At 42.4% G+C, this 24,587-nt stretch overlaps 1 protein-coding gene across 1 annotated transcript in view; it reads left to right on the top strand.

Moving 5' to 3' along the window:
• The window catches only part of LOC124788452 (inactive pancreatic lipase-related protein 1-like), a 180,739-nt gene that overhangs the window by 136,799 nt on the left and 19,353 nt on the right, over nt 1-24,587 (top strand). Inside the window, exon 6 of the mRNA XM_047255724.1 lies at nt 7,249-7,455. Within this exon, the coding sequence (XP_047111680.1) occupies nt 7,249-7,455 (207 nt within the window). The remainder of the gene's footprint in view (nt 1-7,248; nt 7,456-24,587) is intronic.

Here is a 24,587-nt window from a genome sequence, read left to right as displayed (position 1 = left end):
ACTGCCACGTGCCACACCATACAGCAATCTTTTCTAAATCGCTTTGCAACTGATACTGGTCTTCAGATGACCTTACTAGATGGTAAACTACAGCATCATCTGCGAGCAACCTAAGAGAACTGCTCAGATTGTCACCCAGGTCATTTATATAGATCAGGAACAGCAGAGGTCCCAGGATGCTTCCCTGGGGAACACCTGATATCACTTCAGTTTTACTCGATGGTTTGCTGTCTATTACTACGAACTGTGACCTTCCTGACAGGAAATCACGAATCCAGTCGCACAACTGAGACAATACCCCAAAGGCCCGCAGCTTGATTAGAAGTCGCTTGTGAGGAACGGTGTCAAAAGCTTTCCGGAAATCTAGAAATACGGAATCAACTCAAGATCCCCTGTCGATGAGTGAGCGGTTGTATATGATTGCTAAGTAGGGAGCTATTGTATCAGTGTAATCTGAAAGCAACCTAATCGGTATACAATCTGGACCTGAAGACTTGCCCGTATCAAGCGATTTGAGTTGCTTCGCAACCCATAAGGTATCTACTTCTAAGAAACTCATGCTAGCAGCTGTTCGTGTTTCAAATTCTGGAATATTCCATTCATCTTCCCTGGTGAAGGAATTTCAGAAAACTGCGTTCAATAACTCCGCTTTAGCAGCACAGTCATTGGTAACAGTACCATCAGCACTGTGCAGCGAAGGTATTGACTGCGTCTTGCCGCTTGTGTACTTTACATACGACCAGAATTTCTTCAGATTTTCTACCAAATTTTGAGACAATGTTTCGTTGTGGAACCTATTAAAGGCATCTCGCATTGAAGTCCGTGCCAAATTTCTCACGTCTGTAAATTTTAGCCAATCTTCGGGATTTTGCGTTCTTCTGAACTTCGCATGCTTTTTCTGTTGCCTCTGCAACAGCGTTCGGACCTGTTTTGTGTACCATGGGGGATCAGTTCCCTCTCTTACCAATTTATGAGGTATGAATCTCACAATTGCTGTTGCTACTATATCTTTGAATTTCAGCCACATCTCGTCTACATTTGCATAGTCAGTTCGGAAGGAATGGAGATTGTCTCTTAGGAAGGCTTCTAGTGACACTTTATCCACTTCTTTTAAATAAAATTATTTTGTGTTTGCTTCTGGTGGATTTGGAAGAAACGGTATTGAGCCTAGCTACAACGACCTTGTGATCACTAATCCCTGTATCAGTCATGATGCTCTCTATTAGCTCTGGATTGTTTGTGGCTAAGAGGTAGTGTGTTTTCGCAACCATTTACAATTCGCGAGGGTTCGTGGACTAACTGCTCGAAATAATTTTCAGAGAAAGCATTTAGGACAATCTCAGAAGATGTTTTGTGCCTATCACCGGTTTTGAACAAGTATTTTTGCCAACATATCGAGGGAAGGTTGAAGTCCCCACCAACTATAACCGTATGAGTGGGGTATTTATTTGTTAAAAGACTAAAATTTTTCTCTGAACTGTTCAGCAACTATATCATCGGAGTCCAAGGGTCGGTAGAAGGAGCCAATTATTAACTTAGTTCAGCTGTTAAGTATAACCTCCACCCATACCAATTCGCACGGGGTATCTACTTCGACTTCACTACAAGATAATCCACTACTGACAGACACAAACACTCCACCACCAATTCTGCCTAATCTATCTTTCCTGAACACCATCTGAGACTTCGTAAAAATTTCTGCAGAACTTATTTCTGGCTTTAGCCAGGTTTCTGTACCTATAACGATTTCAGCTTCTGTGCTTTCTATTAGCACTTGAAGCTCAGGGACTTTCCCAGCACAACTACAACAATTTACAACTACAATTCTGACTTTTCCTTGATCCAAGCACGTCCTGTATTTGCCATGCACCCTTTGAGATTGCAGCCCACCCCGTACTTTCCCGAGGCCTTCTAACCTAAAAAACCGCCCAGTCCACGCCACACAACCTCCGCTACCCATGTAGCCACCAGCTGAGTGCAGTGAGCTCCTGACCTATTCAGCGGAACCTGAAACCCCACCACCCTATGGCGCAAGTCAAGGAATCTGCAGCCAACCTAGTCGCAAAACCATCTGAGCCTCTAATTCAGACCCTCCACCTGGCTCTGCACCAAAGGTCCGCAGTCGGTTCTGTCAATGATGCTGCAGATGGTGAGCTCTGCCTTCATCTCGTAAGCAAGATCGGCAGCCTTCACCAAATCAGATAGCCGCTGGAATCCAGAGAGAATTTCCTCAGATCCAAAGCGACACGTCATTAGTGCCGACATGTGCCACCACCTGCACCTGGCTGCACCCTGTGCTCTTCATGGCATCCGGAAGGACCCTTTCCACATCAGGAATGACTCCACCCAGAATGCACACGGAGTGCACACTGGATTTCTTCCCCTCCTTAGCCGCCATATCCCTAAGGGGCCCCATTACACGCCTAACATTGGAGCTCCCAACTACCAATAAGCCCACCCTCTGTGATTGCCCAGACCTTGAAGGCTGAGAATCATCCTCTGAAACAGGGCAGGCAGCTGCATCTGGCTCAGCCAGAGATAGTACCTGAAACCTGTTTGTCAGACGCACCGGGGAGGCTTTCTGATCAGCCTCCGGGGACGTCTTTCGCTGCCTGCCACGCCTTGGAACAACCTCCCAATCAACCAAAGGCGAGGGCTCAGCCCCACTGTGGGCAGCAACTGGGGCAACCACAGCGGCAGACCGATCTGGGGACAGATGGGGCGAGGTTGACATCCCCACGATACCAAAGTCCGGCTTCCCACAGTGGTGCCCATTGGCAACACCCTCAAGCTGCGTGACTGAAGTCAGCGCCGCCTGCAGCTGTGAGCGAAGGGTAGCCAACTGCCCTCATCCAAACACAGCAATCACAGTCCCTGTCCATTCTAATCTATGTTGAACAGTAGTTACTGAAACATTAGTCCATGCCTAGATAACACAAGGGAAACACGCAAAAAATGTATGAACTAACCTGTACAAATGACTAATGACTGCGCTACAATCTGCCTGAATTTACAATTACAGTAACTAAAACTCAAAATTACACCTCCTTACAAAACTCAAACACAATTTATGTAAGAATCTACAAAGTAAACACAGAAAAGAAGCTATATATGTATCTTTCTGCACTGTCGATGTGCACTAACTGGGAGCTCAGGCCACACTGTCCAGAGGAAAGTGTACTAAAAAGTTAACTGTACTTGCTCATTGTTTTTTTTTTTTAGTTTGCATAGATGCACATTCAATGTTACTTTGGTTATACCGACATCTGAACGCATTTATTCATTTCATTTCTTTGATGTTTTGTTGCAATGCAAAGGGTGTATCAGACAGAGAAATTCACAAACTGCTCGAAGAAGGATATGATAAAGTCCATCCAGTCTTTTCAGACTTGGAGGAAAGTAAAGTAGATTTAAGTAAAGTAGATTTGAGTGATGAAAACACTGAATAGGACCAAGGCAGTGGATCTGAAGTTGAAGGTACGGATGGTGGTGACCCTGAAGAGACAGCAGATGTATGAGGGTTCTTTATTGAAAAGACATAGGTTCACGTTGGTGTAAAAGTGAGTGTGCTAAAACTTCAAAAAGCAACAGAAAAGACATTGTGTAAAATCCACCAGATCCGAAGAGAAAGGTGATGGGTATAACTGATGATGTTAGTGCTTTTTTGAAAGTAATTGACCTCGACTTTATTGATGAAATCGTAAACTATACAAATACCAATATAAATAAACAAGTGAGGTCCACATCAATTCTCATGCAAAAGAGATAATAAACTGATGAAATAATGGCTGTGTTCGGGATTTTTCTTTTTCTTTTTTTTTCTTTTTCTTAAGAAGAAGAAGAAGAAGAAGAAGAAGAAAATGCCATTATGATAATGTACTGGAAGTCTGGGCATCAGACGGAACAGGAATGCTACTGCTTAGAACAGCAATGAGTTACAATAGGTTTCTGTTTTTCCTAAGCTGTATGAGGTTTGTTGATATAGAAATGAGGAATGACAGGAGAAAATCTGATAATCTGGTTGCATTTCGTACAGTAATGGATCCCTTTGCTGCTAACTGTCAATGTTCTTACAGCCTGGTGAATTCACCATGATAGATGAAATGCTTCACCCGTATGGAGACTGCTGTAGATGGGTTCAGTACATACCCAGCAAACCAGCTAAATATGGGACAAAAATGTTTGCTCTGTGTGATGCAAAAGCATTTTATTGCAGTAATCTGGAGGTTTATTGTTGCATCCAACCAAAGGAGAATATCGACTATCTAATGCTCTTGAGGACATAGTGAAAAGATATGAGGTGCCTATAGAAAATTCTAACAGGAATCTTACAACTGGCAATTAGTACACAAGCTAACTCCTTTCTAAATATTTGCTGCAGAAGACTATCACTTGCATTGGTACAATGACGAAGAACAGATGTTAATGTCTTCCAGAATTTCTCCCAAACAAAAGAAATTGTAAGTGCAGTGTTTGGATTTCAATAGGATAAGACCTTAGTTTCATATGTTCCTTGTAAAAACTGTGCTATCATACTTTTGTCTGCTGTGCATGACATGGCAATGGTGGATGAAGAAACACACAAACCTGAAATCATAATTGAGTACAAGATGACAAAAGGTGGAGTTGAAATTGTAGCTAAAATGAGAGACTGATACTCCATTTTAAGAATTTCAAGGTGATGGCCACTGCCTACATTTTCATTTTCCTGAACATTGTCAGAATTAGTTTGCAAACAAATTGTCTGTGAAAGGCGTGAAGCTTTTTTCATAAATGTAGAAGATAGTAAATATGAACTGCCTTGTTCAATAAATATAATAGTTTGGTTAAGACAAGTTTGTTTTTACTGACGAACGACCATGTTGTAAATTTTACAACGCATACCTCCTTGTGTGACAACAGTAGCTGCACCTGCCGGAGGTTTATATTTAAAATATTTCTTATTGGGGATGTATAGATTGTCAGAACAACTGTACTGAAGTACAGCACTCTAAGCTGTTCACTGCAGTATTCATTGGAGATTACAGTCTTGGACTTCATTCCACTTTTCTTCATATTAGGCCTACATTAATTTGATATTAACTTGTACCCTATAGGTATTCTTCTTCTTCCGGTGGCACTACATCGCGGGATGGGACTTGGCCTCCTCAATAATTTTCTGCCATTCCTATCTGGGCTTCGCCGAGGCCTCCAGTTATGGCAACTGACTCTGGCAGCGTCCTCTCCAACCCCGTCACTCCATCTCAACCTAGGCCATCCTCTTGCTCTTCTTCCTCAAGATTCACTGCAGCAGGCTTTCCTTCCGGAATCCGTTTCATTGAGTAGAGTCCGGCCCATCTCAGTCTACACAGCTTTATGAACTTTACCACATCATCCTCCTTATAGCAGTCATAAAGTTCGTCATTTCTTCACCTTCTCCAGGTCCCGTTTTCATATACAGGGCCAAAAATTCTCTTTAGTATACCTCTTTAATGTGATCTCAGTTTGTTTTCACCCTGCTTCATAATTGTCCATGTTTCTGAGCCATAAGTAAGTACTGGGCGTATCAGCATTTCGTAAAGTTGGCACTTTGTCCCTCATGATATAAGCTTGGATTTAAAATGTCGCAAAATTCCAAAGTAGCATCGGTTAGAAGCACTTATGCTAGCCATAATTTCAGTAAAGGTGGTGCTATTTGCCTCTATCTTTAAGCCCAGATAGGTGAAACATTCCAGTCGATCAAATGTCATTCTATCAAGGGTTATTGTGGACTGTAAGGATTGGTGAGTGCCATTATACATTTACTTCATGTTTCCTTCATTAATTCTCAGGACCATATTCTCTGCACTCAGTTTCATCTGCATATCCCAGCAATTGTACAGACGTAAGTAGTAGTTCCTCTTGTCTGAATACCCAATTTGCATACCACTTTTTCAAGCACCAGGTTGAAAAGTAGGCAGGCAAACCCGTCTCCTTGCCTTAGCCCAGTTTGAGTGGTAAATTCAGGTGATAGTCTCGACTGCACCTGCATGGCACACTGGGGATACTTTAGGGTGACCTCTATTAAATGCACCAATTTTCCAGGCATTCGAAATTCCTGCATTGCCTCAAAGTTTGGCCCGGTTTATTGTGTCATACGCAGATTTAAAGTCAGCGAAAAGATGGTGCACACCAATGTTGAATTCATTGGTCTTTTCTACTATTTGTCAGCAAGTAAATACATGGTTTATAGTTGACTTTCCTGGTCTGACCCGCATTGATAGCTTCCAATCATATCTTTTGCTATAGGTGAAAGTCTACTAAACAGGATATTTAATAGTACTTTATATATAATATTTAAGAGTTTATGCCTCTGTAGTTGCTTCATTCAAATAGATGTCCTTTCTTATGCACCAGACACACTATCCCTACATTCCATTCATATGGTAACTCTTCCTTTTCCCAGATGAGGCACACAATCTTGTAGATCCTACGATTCAGCTAAACTGTTCCAGCTTTCAATAGTTCAGATGTTATATTGTCAGTCCCTGGTGCTTTATTGTTCTTCAATCGGGAAATTGCTTTGTTCACTTCTCCTTGGGAAGGGGGAGGTACTACGGCATCATCTTCTGGAGCGACTGGGATCTCCAATAGGGGACTCTGAAGCCTCCAGAAGTTCACTGAAATACTCTACACAATGCTTCAATACCTCCTGATCATCAGTACATGTCAGAGCAGCATAGGCAACAGCCAACCATACAGCCACCCCTCTATACGAATCTTTACTTCAAATTGTCCATTAGCATAGCAGAATGTGCTATCAGTAGCCAACTGAAATAACATGGTTCATAGATGGTACATAGGTAGGATCATTCCCAGAACTTAGAAGTTAGCCACTCCAAAGATAAGACCATTGTAGTTGGTCAAAACATCTGTGGTGTAGTTGTTTAAGCAGTTTATAATGATTTGGCCTAACACCTCAAATTCAGTTATTAAAGTGGGTTTATTGTGTTTATGTATAGCAGTTAGCCGCATATAGTAAACCAATATCTTAAAACAGGTTCATTGCCTTGTTCACATGCTCCAAAATTTTTGCTTGGCTTACGAACTGCAAATACAAACATTTTGGAAGACGTAAATTTAGGCACTTGTGTTGCAGACTGCTTGAGAAGGCTCTGAAATGATGACATTATTTCTGCTGCGATTTCTTAAAGATCTCTTGTGTTCAGTAATAATAAACTTGTTTTATAAAGTTTTACAAGCAATATTCATTACTAAATTTATGCACAGCACTTGACCCAGCTTATCCACTCCTGTACATTTTGGAAAACACTCACATCAAGGAAACATCAGCAGATTTTGTAGATGTGATTCATACTGATGGTGGAAAATATGGAGTTCCAATGAATACTGGCTCAGTGGACTTTTACCCAAATGGTGGAGAGAGGATTCAGCCTGGCTGCCCCAAACGATCACAGGGATTGTTAACACCATCTGGTAAGTAAGTTACACATGTGCAGTGTCATTATGAAAGTGACTGAAGAATGCTGTTACCTACATATTTGTTTCATTAACAGGTATACGTTTGATTCACTTTCCGCAGTTCTAGACGTCTTTTTCTGTCATTGTCCCTAAAACTTCCTTATTTACTCTCCATTTTTCAAAGTTCCTATATAGTATTTTTTATGTGAATTCCTTTCTGCATATTATTAAACTTGCTTTTTGCATCACTGCTTCTTATAGTTTTTGTTTCAAGAATTAGAAGAGACACTTGGATAGAACAGAGTTCACAAATGTTTAACAACAAGTTATGTTTGATGAACTCTCGTATTTTATAAAATCATTACAGATTAAGAAAAGTAATCAGTTTGAGAAGATTAATGCTGATTTTTTGAAAAATATCAGTATACAATGTACAAATGAATTTGAGAAACAGATATTCCATCAGTTTGGAAAGCAGTAGTAATAATTCCAATCCATAAAATAGGTAAACATGGCCCTGACATGAAAGATTTCTGTCTGGCCTTGTTGGCAAGTAATCGAGGTATAATGATATTAAGAATGGTGTATAACAGATTAGTTTCTGGGACTGAAGATGGCACCACATTAAAGCAACAAGCCGGCCGGTGTGGCCGAGCGGTTCTAGGTGCTTCAGTCTGGAACCGCGCGACTGCTACGGTCGCAGGTTTGAATCCTGCCTCGGGCATGGATGTGTGTGATGTCCTTAGGTTAGTTAGGTTTAAGTAGTTCTAAGTTCTAGGGGACTGATGACCTCAGACGTTAAGTGCCATAGTGCTCAGAGACAGAGACATTTGAACCATTTTTAAAGCAACAAGATACTTGTCCATGTAAAAAATTCTCAACAAAGTGTAGAAAAATGTAAAAATTGCAGAACATTTCATCTATACAGTGACAGTAAGTGTATTTCTACATCTGCATCTACACTCTGCAAACCACCATGAGGTGCATGGCAGAGGGTAAGTCCCAGTCTACCTGTTATTAGGGTTTCTTCCTCTTCCATTCATGTATGGAGTGAGGAGGGAAGAATGATTACTTGAATGCCTTGGTGCATGCAGTAATCATTCTAATCTTATTCTTACAGTCCCTATGTAAGTGATACATAGGGTGTTGTATTATATTCCTAGAGTACTCATTTAAAGTTGGTTCTTGAAATTTTGTTAACAGGGTTTTTTGGGATAGTTTACGTGTATCTTCCAGAGTCTTCCAGTTCAGTTCCTACAGTATCTCTGTGACACTCTCCCATGGATTAAACAAACTTGTGACCATTCATTCTGCCCTTCTGTGTATACGTTCAATATCTCCTGTTAGCCCTATTTGGTATGCATCCCACACACCTGAGCAATGTTCTACAACCAGTTGAATGAGTGATTTGAAAGCAATCTCCTTTCAGGACTGATTGCATTTCCCCAGTATTCTACAATAAACCAAAGCCCATCACCTGCCTTACCCACTACTGAATCAGTAGGGGATAGGCAAAATAATGTAAATACCAGTACTTACTTAGGAATGGTTTATTAATAAGGGCTTGGACCCCCATTTGTTCATAATACAGCTGTTATTCTTCTTGGGATACTGGCATATAATGATTTTATAGTCTCCAGTGGAATATTATGCCACTCTTCGATCAGAACCTCTTCTAAGTCCTGTAGTGACAAGGGAAGTGGAAATTGGCTCCGAGGTCTGCACTCCAATATCACCCAAGAGGGTTTGATAATGTTCCAGTCCGGGGACTGTGCTGGCCAGGGAAGATGCTGCAGTTCAGTTAAATGCTCTTCATACCACCTTTGTACTGTCCTGGCTGTGTGAATGGGTGCATTATTGTCCTGAAATATGGCATCATTGTTGGGGAGCAACATTTGAACTGTGGGTGCACCTGATCACCTAAAATGTTCACATAATCGTTGGCTGTAACACAGCCTGTGAGAGTAATGATAGTATCAGCAGAATACCATGATATGGTTGCCCACACCACCACGCTTCCCCCTCCATGCTTAACCATTGGAATCAAGCAGTTAGGATTATAGGCTTTTTTGGCATTCTACAGATGTAAACCTGGCCCAATATTGGAAATAACAAAAACGTTGACTCGCTGGACCATATGATGTGCTTTCACTGATCAAGTATCCAGGATTTCTGCTCCTGACAACATGTTTTGTGCTTCTTTGCATTGGTTGACATCAATGATGGTTTCGGTATACAGTTCATCTATGAATACTCTCTTTATGGAGTCCTCGGCGGACCGTGTTGATAGATATGGGGGTTCGAAGATAGCTAGGAGCTCTGCATTCAGTTTAGCCACCATAGTTTTGTGTTGTTTCCAGAAAATTTGTGTTAGCATATGATGATTTCTGTCATTTAGTTTTGAATTGTTCCCAGTATTACGTTTCTTGATGATGTCTTTCCAAGTTTTGTGTAGGCTGTCATGTCTACTGAAACAGCCGCTGTTGAAACATTCAATAAGTTGGCTGTCTCCAAATAATTGGGCCCCCACAATTTACCCTCTTTGGAACTCTGTTAGATCTTTAATTGCACATCAGTCTTGGCCTCTGAATGCAAATTCAAAGTGTGCACTACTCATAAACAACCTGCACTGACGCCTAGTCCATACTCAACATGCACAGTCCAGTGGAACACATGCCATACCTGCGTTGTTGATCGTCAAACCCAACCATCCCATTACTACCACTGCTCACATTAATTTGCCTAGCCCCTCTATGTGATCATTCCATTTCATAACCCTACAAAGTGTTACACCCAGGTATTTGTATGAGTTGGTCGATTCCAGCAGTGACTCATTGATATTATTGCCATAGGAGACTATGTTTTTTCACTTGTGAAGTGCACAATTCTACATTTCTGAACATTTAGAGCGAGTTGCCAATCTCTGTACCGTGTTGAAATCTTGTCAAGATTTGACTGAATATTTATGCAGCTTCTTTCAGATAATACTTCATTATATGTAGATAACTGCATCATCTGCAAAAAGCCTGATTTTACAATTAAGCAAGGTCATTAATGTACAATATGAACAGGGAGGGACACAACACACTTCACTGGGGCACAACTGAAGTTACTTCTACATCTGATGATGACTCTCCATCCAAGATAACATGTTGTGTCCTCCCTACCAAAAAGTCTTCAATCCAGTCACAAATTTCACTTGAAACCCCATAAGCAAAGATGTGGTACTGAGTCAAATGCTTTTAAGAAATAAGGAAATACTGCATCTATCTAGTTGTCTTGATCCAAAACTTTCAGTATGTCATGTGAGAAAATTGCGAGTAAGGTTCCACATGAGCGATGTTTTCGAAATCCATGCTGATTGGCACTGAGAAGGTCATTCTGTTCAAGATACCTCATTATGTTTGAACTCAGAATATGTTCTAAGATTCTACAACAAATCAATGTCAAGGATATTGGACAATAGTTTTGTGGATCACTTCTACTACCCTTCTTGTAGATGCATGCGACCTGTGCCTTTTTCCAAGAGTTGAGCACAGTTTTTTGTTTGAAGGATGTGTTCTGGTGTATCGACAAGTGCCAGCACAAAGATGAAGAATGCAATCGCAGAGAACACTGTGAGGCAACATCAGCCTATAGCATGCTGATCAGGACATCACCATAATCCATATCCATTGCTTACATGGACATTATATGAAGTTCATTCAGATGAAACCTGGTCAGTGCATCTACCTTTGCCTTACACATTAGGTGGCACCACGTAACTGTGGGTATGGTGGTGCCATATATTGCTAGAGAGACTGATGCGTGCACACTGTTTGATGTTGCATAGCGCCAGTGTGGTTTCACACCAAAGAAAAGGTGGTCACACAAGTTATCATCCACTACCGAACATGCAGGCAAGTAAGCAGGAACAACAAGGAGTGATTCGATTTTTGGTGGTGGAGGGAGTTGGGGGCTTTGAAATGTATCAACGGATGAAGGCTGTGTTTCGTAAGTACAGTCTGAGTCATTCAAGTGTTGTGGAATGGCGCAAACGGTTCCTTGAGAGGCACGAGTCGCTGGGAGATGATGCTTATCCTGAACAGGCTCATCGTGCCATCACACTGGAAATGGTTGTGGAAGTGAGTGCTTTAGTCTTGGACAACCACAGAATCACCATGGATGAGATCCATCAGTTACTGGGTATTAGCATGGGCACCACCCACACCACAATGCATAGATCCGACAGCAGCCTACCGGCTTCTTCAAGGATGGAAATTGACTGGCTAGTGTTGCAATGGGATAAATGTGCCAGCAGTTTCTGACTTGTATGCATGTCACCCATCACTTGCGACACCATTGTAAATTCAAAGTTAAGTATAGTCAATCTTCTTATTTATAATAAAAACTATTAATCTGATTTGCTTGAATTGTTGTGTAGCTATCCGAGAAAGCAGCATCCTCTAGGCACTCTATTAGACACGAATGGGCAGGACTCCACAGGATGTATGATAGATTATAGTTAGAGGAGGGTCTAACTCAGCCACAAATTCAGTATGGAATCTGACAGGGATTCCATCGGGGCCTGGAGCTCTGTTTAATTTTAACAATTTCAGCTGTTTCTAAACACCACTGACACTTATATTTACGTCCTTCATCTTTTCTGTGGTATGAGGATTAAATTGGAGTGATTCTCCTGGGTTTTACTTCGTAAAGGAATTTTAAAAATAGAGTTAAGCATTTCAGCTTTTGGTTTGCTACCCTAAATTTCAGTTCCTGTCTCATTCACTAGGGACCAGAATTTTTGGGTTCTGTGAAAGATCATTTGAAACTATTTTGCTATGGTATAGATTGAAGGCATCACACATTGCTCTCTTGACAGCCAAACGTATTTCATTCAGCCTCCTCTGTCTATAGCCCTATGCTTTGTTTTACACCTGCAGTGACTGTATACCCTGGAGGTTCCCTCCCATTATGAACTGTTCTACTGGGTACATATCTATCCAATGCATAGTCAACTATTCTTTTAAACTTGAGCCAGAGTTCACCTACATGCTCCTGCCCTGTTCCAAAAGTTTCAAACTCCTCATCTCCATTGAGATATTACACTACTGATTTTTTATCTAGTTTACTGAACATATATGAATATAATAGAGGAAAACATTCCACATGGGAAAAATATATCTAAAAACACAGATGATGTGACTTACTCTAGGAATATAATACAACACCCTATGTATACTTACCGAACGAAAGTGCTTGCAGGTCGATAGACACACAAACAAACACAAATATACACACGAAATTCAAGCTTTCGCAACAAACTGTTGCCTCATCAGGAAAGAGGGAAGGAGAGGGAAAGACGAAAGGATGTGGGTTTTAAGGGAGAGGGTAAGGAGTCATTCCAATCCCAGGAGCAGAAAGACTTATCTTAGGGGGAAAAAAGGGATATATATATATATATATATATATATATATATATATATATATATACACACACACACACACACACACACACACACACACAGATACAAGCAGACATTTGTAAATCCCTTTTTTTAAAAAAAAAAAAAAAAAAAAAGACAGGTGAGGTATGAGCGGCGGCAAATTGAAATTGGCGGAGATTGAGGCCTGGCGGGTAACGGAGTTCTGACAGGTTGGTGTTAGTGGGAAGTATCCAGATAACCCGGACGGTGTAACACTGTGCCAAGATGTGCTGGCCGTGCACCAAGGCATGTTTAGCCACAGGGTGATCCTCATTACCAACAAACACTGTCTGCCTGTGTCCATTCATGCGAATGGACAGTTTGTTGCTGGTCATTCCCACATAGAAGGCTTCACAGTGTAGGCAGGTCAGTTGGTAAATCACGTGGGTGCTTTCATACGTGGCTCTGCCTTTGATCGTGTACACCTTCCGGGTTACAGGACTGGAGTATGTGGTGGTGGGAGGGTGCATGGGACAGGTTTTACACCGGGGGCGGTTACAAGGGTAGGAGCCAGAGGGTAGGGAAGGTGGTTTGGGGATTTCATAGGGATGAACTAAGAGGTTACGAAGGTTAGGTGGATGGCGGAAAGACACTCTTGGTGGAGTGGGGAGGATTTCATGAAGGATGGATCTCATTTCAGGGCAGGATTTGAGGAAGTCGTATCCCTGCTGGAGAGCCACATTCAGAGTCTGATCCAGTCCCGGAAAGTATCCTGTCACAAGTGGGGCACTTTTGGGGTTCTTCTGTGGGAGATTCTGGGTTTGAGGAGATGAGGAAGTGGCTCTGGTTATTTGCTTCTGTACCAGGTCGGGAGGGTAGTTGCGGGATGCGAAAGCTGTTTTCAGGTTGTTGGTGTAATGGTTCAGGGATTCCGGACTGGAGCAGATTCGTTTGCCACGAAGACCTAGGCTGTAGGGAAGGGACCGTTTGATGTGGAATGGGTGGCAGCTGTCATAATGGAGGTACTGTTGCTTGTTGGTGGGTTTGATGTGGACGGACGTGTGAAGCTGGCCATTGGACAGGTGGAGGTCAACATCAAGGAAAGTGGCATGGGATTTGGAGTAGAACCAGGTGAATCTGATGGAACCAAAGGAGTTGAGGTTGGAGAGGAAATTCTGGAGTTCTTCTTCACTGTGAGTCCAGATTATGAAGATGTCGTCAATAAATCTGTACCAAACTTTGGGTTGGCAGGCCTGGATAACCAAGAAGGCTTCCTCTAAGCGACCCATGAATAGGATGGCGTACGAGGGGGCCATCATGGTGCCCATGGCTGTTCCCTTTAATTGTTGGTATGTCTGGCCTTCGAAAGTGAAGAAGTTGTGGGTCAGGATGAAGCTGGCTAAGGTAATGAGGAAAGAGGTTTTTGGTAGGGTGGCAGGTGATCGTTGTGAAAGGAAGTGCTCCATCGCAGCAAGGCCCTGGACGTGTGGAATATTTGTGTATAAGGAAGTGGCATCAATGGTTACAAGGATGGTTTCCGGGGGTAACAGACTGGGTAGGGATTCCAGGCGTTCAAGAAAGTGGTTGGTGTCTTTGATGAAGGATAGGAGACTGCATGTAATGGGTTGAAGGTGTTGATCTACATAGGCAGAGATACATTCTGTGGGGGCTTGGTAGCCAGCTACAATGGGACGGCCGAGATGATTGGGTTTGTGAATTTTAGGAAGAAGGTAGAAGGTAGAAGGTAGGGGTGCGGGGTGTTGGTGGGGTCAGGAGGTTGATGGAGTCAGGTGAAAGGCTTTGTAGGGGGCCTAAGGTTCTGAGGATTCCTTGAAGCTCCGCTTGGACATCAGGAATGGGATTACCTTGGCAAACTTTGTATGTGGTGTTGTCTGAAAGCTGACGCAGTCCCTCAGCCACATACTCCCGACGATCAAGTACCACAGTTGTGGAACCCTTGTCCGCCGGAAGAATGACGATGGATCGGTCAGCCTTCAGATCACGGATAGCCTAGGCTTCAGCAGTGGTGATGTTGGGAGTAGGATTAAGGTTTTTTAGGAAGGATTGAGAGGCAAGGCTGGAAGTCAGAAATTCCTGGAAAGTTTGGAGAGGGTGATTTTGAGGAAGAGGAGGTGGATCCCGCTGTGATGGAGGACGGAACTGTTCCAGGCAGGGTTCGATTTGGATAGTGTCTTGGGGAGTTGGACCATTATGAGTAGGATTAGCATCATTTTTCTTCGTGGCAAAGTGATATTTCCAGCAGAGAGTACGGGTGTAGGACAGTAAATCTTTGACAAGGGCTGTTTGGTTGAATCTGGGAGTGGGGCTGAAGGTGAGGCCTTTGGATAGGACAGAGGTTTCGGATTGGGAGAGAGGTTTGGAGGAAAGGTTAACTACTGAATTAGGGTGTTGTGGTTCCAGATTGTGTTGATTGGAATTTTGAGGTTTTGGGGGGAGTGGAGCTGGAAGTAGGAGATTGAGTAGATGGGAGAGACTGGGTCTGTGTGCAATGAGAGGAGGTTGAGGTTTGCTGGAAAGGTTGTGAAGGGTGAGTGAGTTGCCTTTCCGGAGGTGGGAAACCAGGAGATTGGATAGTTTTTTTTTTTAGGTGGAGAGTGGCATGCTGTTCTAATTTGCAATTGGCCTGTAGGAGGATGCTCTGAATAGCCGGTGTGGATGTGGGAAAGATTGAGGACTTTTAATAAGGATAGGAGTTGATGGGTGTATTCATTGGCTGAGTTGATGTGTAGGTGAAGGATTAGGTGGGTGAGGGCAATGGATTGTTCAGTCTGGAACTGGTATAGGGACTGATGGAAAGAAGGGTTGCAGCCAGAGATGGGAACTTCAAGTGTGAGGCCTTTGGGGGTAATGCCAAATGTCAGACACGCCTGAGAAAATAAAATATGGGAGTGTAATCTGGCTAGGGCAAAGGCATATTTGCGGAGGGAATGTAAATAAAATTTAATGGGGTCGTTGTGGGGATGTTGTGAGGGTGACATGGTATTAGAAGGTGGAAAGTGTAACATGAGGCTGAAATGAAAATGAAAATAAAAATATATGGCGAGAGATAAGGTGAACTAGAAAGCAACTGGAGATCTGGTGTGAAAAAAGGCGAAAAGGTGTTGGTTATAGCTGGGCTATGTTGATCCTGTGGTGAACTTGGGTTGGTAGACAACGATGTGCACAAAGGTTATGTGGTTGTGTTGCCGGCAAAACACGTTAAAGGGTGGAGCAATTCGGGAAAATTTCGAAAAAACTGCGTGTAACATATTAAAAGGAGTGGTTTTGTGGTGGCAGATTGTGAAAATGTGGCTAACAATTGTCTGACGAAGAAAGAATGACGTTAAAACCTGTGGGAAGCGGCTAAAAAAGATCAGTGATGTGGGAAAAACGGAAATGGAAAAAAAGCGAAAGATATTGGAACTAGCCGAAATGGCTGTTTAATAGCTGAAAGGAACTGTTTGTGAACTGGAAACGGTGGATTTTGTAGCAGCAGTATTGTTGAAAGCGGAAGAAAAAAAATTTTTTGTTATGGTTTGGAAGTGGGTTACGTATTATTGAGTATATATAGGCGGGATAAAATTGTATGGTAGATTCGCTAAAGAGGAGAAGGTGAATACAAAGTGAAACTACTTGCAAAAGCAGAAAGAGAAAATAAGATGACTGGAAAGATTTCAAAATGTAACAGTGACAATAACAAACGTAATTGTTGGGTTCAAATTAATGATATGAATATAATAGAGGGAAACATTCCACGTGGGAAAAATATATCTAAAAACACAGATGATGTGACTTACCGAACGAAAGTACTGGCAGGTCGATAGACACACAAAGAAACACAAATATACACATGAAATTCAAGCTTTCGCAACAAACTGTTGCCTCATCAGGAAAGAGGGAAGGAGAGGGAAAGACGAAAGGATGTGGGTTTTAAGGGAGAGGGTAAGGAGTCATTCCAATCCCGGTAGCGGAAAGACTTACCTTAGGGGGAAAAAAGAGGTATATACACACACACACACACACACACACACACACACACACACACACATCCATCCGCACATACACAGACACAAGCAGACGTGTGTGTGTGTGTGTGTGTGTGTGTGTGTGTGTGTGTGTGTGTGTGTATGTGTGTGTGTGCGCGCGCGCGCGCGCGCGCGAGTGTATACCTCTTTTATCCCCCTAAGGTAAGTCTTTCCGCTACCGGGATTGGAATGACTCCTTACCCTCTCCCTTAAAACCCACATCCTTTCGTCTTTCCCTCCCCTTCCCTCTTTCCTGATGAGGCAACAGTTTGTTACGAAAGCTTGAATTTCATGTGTATATTTGTGTTTGTTTGTGTGTCTATCGACCTGCCAGCACTTTCATTCGGTAAGTCACATCATCTGTGTTTTTAGATATATTTACTGAACATATATATCTTTCTGCTTTTTTTAGTTCGCCTTTGTACTTTGGTAATCATTGTTGCCACAATTGTGTCATTATCTTTGACACCAGTTACAATGTGGACATCCTCAAAGAGGTCAGGTCTATTCATTGCCATTAGTTCCAATACATTTCCTTGATGAGTGGGATTCCTAACTTTCTGATCTAGGTAATTTTCAAATAAGGCATTTAGTAAAGTTTCATGGATGTCTTATCATGCCCAACACTAACAAAACTGTAATTTTCCCAAGTAATTGTTGGATGATTAAAATCTCCACCAATTATTACGACTGGAGAACTTACATACAAGTGAACTGAGGTTTTCTCTAAACTTTTTAGTTACATCAGGAGATGAGTCTGACAGAAAGATCCAATCATCATTTTATGCCCACTCCTGATATTGATTCTTGCCCAAATAATCTCACATGCAGCTTCAATTTCTCTCTCAGTAGATTTGAGTTTCTTGTCTACTGTGAAACATACACCAGCTCTGCCATTTGCCCATCCTTTCAATACACACTTAAATTTTGCCAAAAAAGTCACTGCTATCAATTTCACATTTCAACCAGCTTTCTCTACCTTGTATTACGTCAGCTTCACTGTTTTTGCATGACCACTTCAAACTCTGTCACTTTTTTATGAGTGTTTCGGCAGTTTTACCATCAGGATTTTACTACGCTCACCTGTGGGAGGCACTTCTTTCAAACTTACCTTGATACTTTTGGGTTTCCTACAGCTATCGTTATCTGGTTTGGATGGAGTTGCCTAATCTAAAAAACACTTTTTTACATCCCATACACGGTCAGCTACCTGAGTAGCAGCCTATGTTGTGAAGTGCACACTTGACCCATTTTTGGGCACCTCTCAGTTCTCAACCTTATGGTGCATCCTAGCTTGTCAGACTCTTCAAAGACTCTGGTTCAGACCTTCCACTTGACTTTGAACCAAAGGGCCGTGATTAGTTCTAAGGATAATGCTGAAAATTGTAAGCTTTTTTGAAATTGTGTGCAAGGCTGGTCTTCTCAGCCTTCTTTGCCATTCACTGGAATGACCCAAGAATTACCTCAGAGCCCAGACAACAGGCATCATTAGTTCCAACGTGCACCACAATCTACAGTCAGTTGCTTCCTGTTCCCTCAATGGCTGCTGGAATAGCCTCTTCAACATACTGAATGAGGCCTCCAAGCACACACAATGAGTGCACGTGGTGTCTTTCCTGACCCTTGCTGCCCTTTCCCTAAGGGTACCATCATTTTGCCTTACATTTGAATTGACAATTAATAGATCCCTACTCTTTTGCATTTGCCTCCTCCTGACACCAGATAAAACAGATTTCTCCAAAACAGGTGACATGAGTCCCACTGGCTCAGTTTCAATTTCAGTGACCCACTGGCTCAGTTTCAGTTTCAGTGAAAGAAAGCACTTCAAACTTGTTAGTTAGGGGGACAAGTACAACAATCTGAGTCCTCCCTTGTCCTAGCGCACCCTGTACAGGACACCTAGATCTACCATTGACACATCACTCACAGTCAAGTGGACGAAAAATGACAGATCCTGTACTTACTGGAGAGGAGACTGTATCCCCAGAAGAGGACAGTACTTGAAGTGCCTCTGTTACAGTATCATAGGTGTATGAGTCACAGTAGCTCTTCCAACACACTGCTTCACAGCAATTGCCAATCATTTGACAGCAGTCAGGGTGACTTCCAGCTGCTTATGAACATCAAACAACTCATCTCATGATTGGTAAAGCATTCACAGTGGGGTTGCATTTTGGCTGGTGCAATGTATTACAAGGCAGTGAACAAATAACTTTAAATTAAGCCCGCTGATTATTTCTTAATCTGTTGAGCTAAAAAGTTGCTAATTCCCTATAAGAATTGAAGCAAATACATGTAACAAGATTTCTATTAAAGCAACACAAAAATCTGTGGCAAAAATTAATAGTTTCTCAAAACATTTTGATGTTAATTACAGTTGTTGGCAATCTCAAAAACAGAATATACAGGGCTACTAGATGAAACACAATATATTAGACAGAAAATCTGCTACAGTAACTAAATCACAAATGCCGATTTGTTACAAATTCAAGTTATACAAGAGCAGAAGTGCATGGAATGGTTATGACAAAGTGTGTTGCAAGCTCTACATCATGTGATTATTAACTTGTGTGAGGAATGCCTGTGAAAAACATGTAGGTAGAGGAACAATGAGCTTTCAATGCAAGTCTGTGTATCACTATAGTTTTGCAAGTGCTAATCAACAAACAAAAGATATGATTTTGTGCAAAAGGCAGGGACAACAAATCAGCCGTGATCCCGAATGGCAAGAGCTTTTAGTAGAAGAGATATCACTCTTAATCATTTCACAGTTAAATTTTTTTTTTAGTGATGCAACAGAGTTAATTTTTCTTTTCATGTCATATTAGAATTGTGATAAACTGACTATACTTAATTTTTGTGATTCAAGACAAAGAGCTATGGTGCAAAGTATTCTTCCCACTACCATTTTGTGAGCTGTTACGCCTTGTAATTATACACAGAAAAATAAAAATAGCATTTTCCGTTTTTGATTTTACTTTATTTCAAAAATATTTACCCTTATGTTTCCAAGTGGTTTAAATTCAAGGTTAACAATTAAGTGATTGTAAACATGTAATATTTCTTTTGCAAACAAATATTCAAAGAAGCATCACTATTTTCCAGAAAAAATGGTGCAAGCATGGTTCGATACTTGGGGTACTCTGTAGGAGATGCATAAGTATTTTGTAGACTTGTCTCACGGTTCTGTAGAACAAATTCAGCATTCTTTGTATATTTTTTTATCAAAACAGGCATATGATGATCTACTTTTGCCAGTTGAATATGGTCTGCAAAGGTTTTATTCTTTGTTATAAGGGTGGGACAATGCCCTTTCTTTGTGAAAGATGAGAAACCATCTAACATGTTTTGTGAGCCATAATTGAAAGTTCTGTTGATCTTGATATCCTTCTTGTCTGTTACTCACTTTTTGCAGTATAAAGACATTTACAATGTCCATGTCTAGTAGAAAAGAGAGAATTTGCTTCTACCTCTTACAAGAACTTCAACCTAATGCATAATCTTCTCTTAGTTGAGGAACGTAATCTAAATCTCCCATTACAGAATAGTATGTTGCTACAGCTGTTTGCCTCCCCCCCCCCCCCTCTCGCCTCCCCCCTGGAGATCACAACTCTGCGGGTGAGTTCGTGCTTGACTACCACAGGGCCTCAGTCTTTGCAGCACCTTTTCCCTTCCAAGCTGCATATCCATCCTCCTGCTATTCTTTTCCCCCTCCCTTAGGGAACATGTCAGGATTTTTTGGGAATGTGTTCTGAATTTTCAGTAGCCTGACAGCATAACAGCCCCTCCACTGGTCTTTTTTTCTTTCTTCATCCACTTCTTGTATCCTTCCTCCACTTCAGCATTTGAGGTTTCTCTTTGTTTCTTCTTCTTCCATATGTGCTCCTGGCAGCTGGCCCAAGCATCTGCCACATAACTGGTGACTGTGTAATGTGTAGTTCCCAGCCCCGGGTTGACAGGTAGGGTTCTTGCACATACCCCGTAGTACAGTGCAGGCCCAGGAAAGGATCCTAAACTGTTGCCTTCCCAACTTGCCAATTGGTCCCTCTGTCAGGAGTTATAGAAGTGTGAACAATAACATTAGGTGGGTGAGCCCCACTCTGAGGGGCCTCCAGTTGGAAGGAGTGCTCTATCAGAAATGCTGGCAATCGTGGGGGCTTTTCTTGCAATGAGCCAATCATCTTCATCTCACTCTATGTCTACTAAATGTAAATGAAATGAGGCTAAAGATTCAAAGACTCCCCCAGCTATACCTTGGTTCCTCATAGTATTGTACTGTAGACGGTTTGTCCTTTGCTAAGGTTAATCCATTTATTATTCAGAAAGATGTTGATGCAATTGCTGGCCCTGTGAAATCCATTTACACAATGGCACTTCGATTTTGGAGACTGTGATTCTTAAGCACAACAACTGCTTGCAGCTTCACTCCTCCATGGTTGTGCTGTTCGTGTCGAGGTCCATCGAATGCTGAATTCTTCACATGGTGTTATTTATACTAGGCTGCTTGATGGTCTGACTGAGGAAGAAATCCAAACTTACCTCTCTGATAAGGGCATCACTGCAGTCCATCAGGTGATGAAAATTGTGGATGCATCCTTTGTACACACTCTTTTTCTCATGTTTGATAGAGTAGTGCTTCCATCAAAAATCAGAGCAGCCTGTGAAATCATCTTGGTCTGATGGTACATCCCAGACCTGATGTACTGCTACCAGTGGCAATGTTACAACCACACTCGAATGCCCTGTTAAAACCTGGCCAAGTGTGTTACTTGTCATAGGGATGTTCACGAAGGGAATTGCTCACCACCACCTTCCCACTGTATCAACTGCAATGACAACAATGCAGCCTCATCCCAAGAATATCCTATGTATCACGATGAGCGGTTTGCCCAGGAGAACCACGTGAAGGAAAAAGTGCATTGTCCTATCACTCAAAAGTTGTTAGCTAGTTCCTGCCTTTTACCATCTGACACTTACAGTACAGTTCTTGCTACACCTTGTTCCACAAAGGAGATGGCCATGCAGACTTGTGGCCTCAAATTCCACCACCCAGTGCCATAGTAGCATCCCCATCTCCTCCTCCAGCTGTGCGACAAGCCACCAGATTTTCGTCTCTGACAGCAAAATCACCTGCCACACAACTAACAGGGTGGAAAGGACAGAAGGAATACTCCCGTGAAGACTTTTTATGTCCCTCTGGCCAACAAACATTGAGCCTTCAACTGCCAAACTGCAAAGGCTCCAAGAAATCAAACAAAGGCAAATGGTCTTCTCTTTTGCCAACTCGGAGATCCTTTTCAACGGTGTTGCTGCATGATACCCTCACCTGGCTGACCATTTCACTGGTGGATACCACCAACCATTTTCTGGCCATGGAATCCGTAGACTGACAGAGGGATGATGCCGACGCCACTGTAGATCTCGTGGAGCAGGATGCTCCAGCCTCTGTTCCCTGTAGCAGTGAGTCTTCGAAGGCTGGCACTTGGCAGCCACTGAGGTGGCACCCCTTCATTTTTCCCCTCCTTCCCTTTCCCTGTCTTGTCTCTCATCCAGTGGAATGTTCATGGTCTTAGATCCAACAATTAGGACTTACCAGTGCTCTTTGAATCACAGCATCCAGTCGTTTTCTGCTTCCAGGAAACATTGCATTTATTTCTGGTCAACTTTGACTTTCCTGCTGAGGATGGCATTCGTAGTCAAACCATCTCACTGACACCTGGCTGCAAACTGCTGCAGTCAGCATTTTCCTTCCTCACTGCACCATTTCTCTTTATACTATCTATATTGCTCCATCACTCAGTGTCACCAGGGCAGACTTCCTCCAGCTTATTGGGCAATTCTGCCCTCTCAAAACCTGTCAGAGAGGTTCCCTCTTGGCTGACCTTCTCAATCAGCTTAACCTAATCTACCTTAATACTGGGGCACCTATATTCCTTTCAGACACCACACACACCTATTCCCATTTGGACCTCTCATTATGCACTATCCAGCTTGGCCATCATCTAGAGTGGTCCGTTCTCTCTGACAAGTACTCGAGCGGCCATTTCTCATGTGCTATCCATTTGTTGACTCCTACCCCACCTACATGTAAACCTAATTAACTGTTTTCTAACGCCGACTGGACGTTTTACTCCTCCCTGGCGACCTTCGACAAACTTCCACTTGTGATGACCAGGTAGAATATCTTACAAATATCATCTTTACCGCCACAGAACATTGCATTACTCACACTTCATCTTTACCGTGCCATGTCCAGGTTTATTGGTGGACTGAAGCGAGCCATGGTGCAATTCATGTGCAGAGCCAGGCTCCCTATTGCTATCTCCAACATCTTGGGTCATTTTGCAGAGATTTCAAGCTCCACCTACTATCAGCCTGGCTTCTTCCATTGGAAATAAGTGGAAGAGGCTCAGGTGAGACTCTTCTCCTCTCAGAAGCGTGAAAGCTACAATGCTGCCTTTACTATGCAGGAGCGAGATCTTGCCCTCATGTTTCCTATCTGCCACCCCAGGGCTGGATAGTGTTCATATTCAGATGTTGCAGCACTTTATCTGTGGGCAAGCACTTTCTCCTTCATAGATACAGTTGCATATGAGCACATGGCCCGTTTACTAGATGCTGTAATGAAGTCACTGTCATGCCCATACCTAAGCCCAGTAAGGACAAACACCTCCCTTCTAGCTACCAACCGATTTCTCTCGCCAACTGTGCTTGCAAGGGGATGGAATATATGATTAATGCCCAGCTGGTATGGTGGCTTGATTTTCACAATTTATGAACCACTGCACAATGTGGATTATGTGTTCACCGGTCTGAAGTTGACCATTTTGTCACTTAGCCAACGTATGTCATAAATCATTTTCTGTGGAAATAGCAGGCTGTGGCCATGTTGTTTGATTTGGAGAGAGCCTACAACACCTGCTGAAAGACTAGTATTGTCTGTACACTCTTCATGTGGGACTTCAGAGACCGCCTGCCCTGTTTCCTTCGGGAATTTATAAAAAACCTAGTTTTCAAGGTAAATTAGGGTTCTGCTTTGTCAGACACCTTTACCCAGGAAAATGGTGTGCCTCAAGGCTCTGCCCTGAGTGCCCTCCTCTTTGTTATTACCATTAGCCCCCTTATGGCCTCTCTCCCATCGGGCATTTCTATCTCCCTTTTCATTGATGATTTTGCGATCTACTGCAGTTCTCCATGGACTTATCTCCTTGCAGCATCTTCACCAATTTCTTGATCTTCTTCACTCATGGAGCTTTGAGAATGGCTTTCACTTTTCCACTGACAAAATTGTTTGTATGAATTTGTGGTGGAGCAATTTGTTTCTTCCACTGTCTTTACAGCTTGGGCCTGTTGCTCTTTCATTTGCTGAAACTATGAAAGTCCTGGGGCTCGCACTTGATAGGAAATTTTCTTGGTCTTCCCATGTATCTTATCTGGCCATCTGCTGTACCCAGTCTCCTACATGTCCTAAGTGGTACTCCTGGTGAGCAGATAGGACCACCCTACTCCATTTGTACTGATCCCTTATCAAAACTAGACTATGGGTGTTTCGTTTATTCATCAACATATCTATTCATCTTACACCACCTAAATACAATCTGCCATTGTGGCATCTGTTTGGCCACTGGAACCTTTTACACTAGCCCCGTTGCGAGTCTGTGCAGAAGCTGCTGGATTACGGCGTCATACCAATGTGATGTTCTCCTCCGCGGAT

This window comes from Schistocerca piceifrons, chromosome 3, assembly GCF_021461385.2.
Source record: "Schistocerca piceifrons isolate TAMUIC-IGC-003096 chromosome 3, iqSchPice1.1, whole genome shotgun sequence".
NCBI lineage: Eukaryota > Metazoa > Arthropoda > Insecta > Orthoptera > Acrididae > Schistocerca > Schistocerca piceifrons.
Note: the sequence above shows the minus strand (reverse complement) of the source record. Positions and strands in the feature narration are given on the sequence as shown.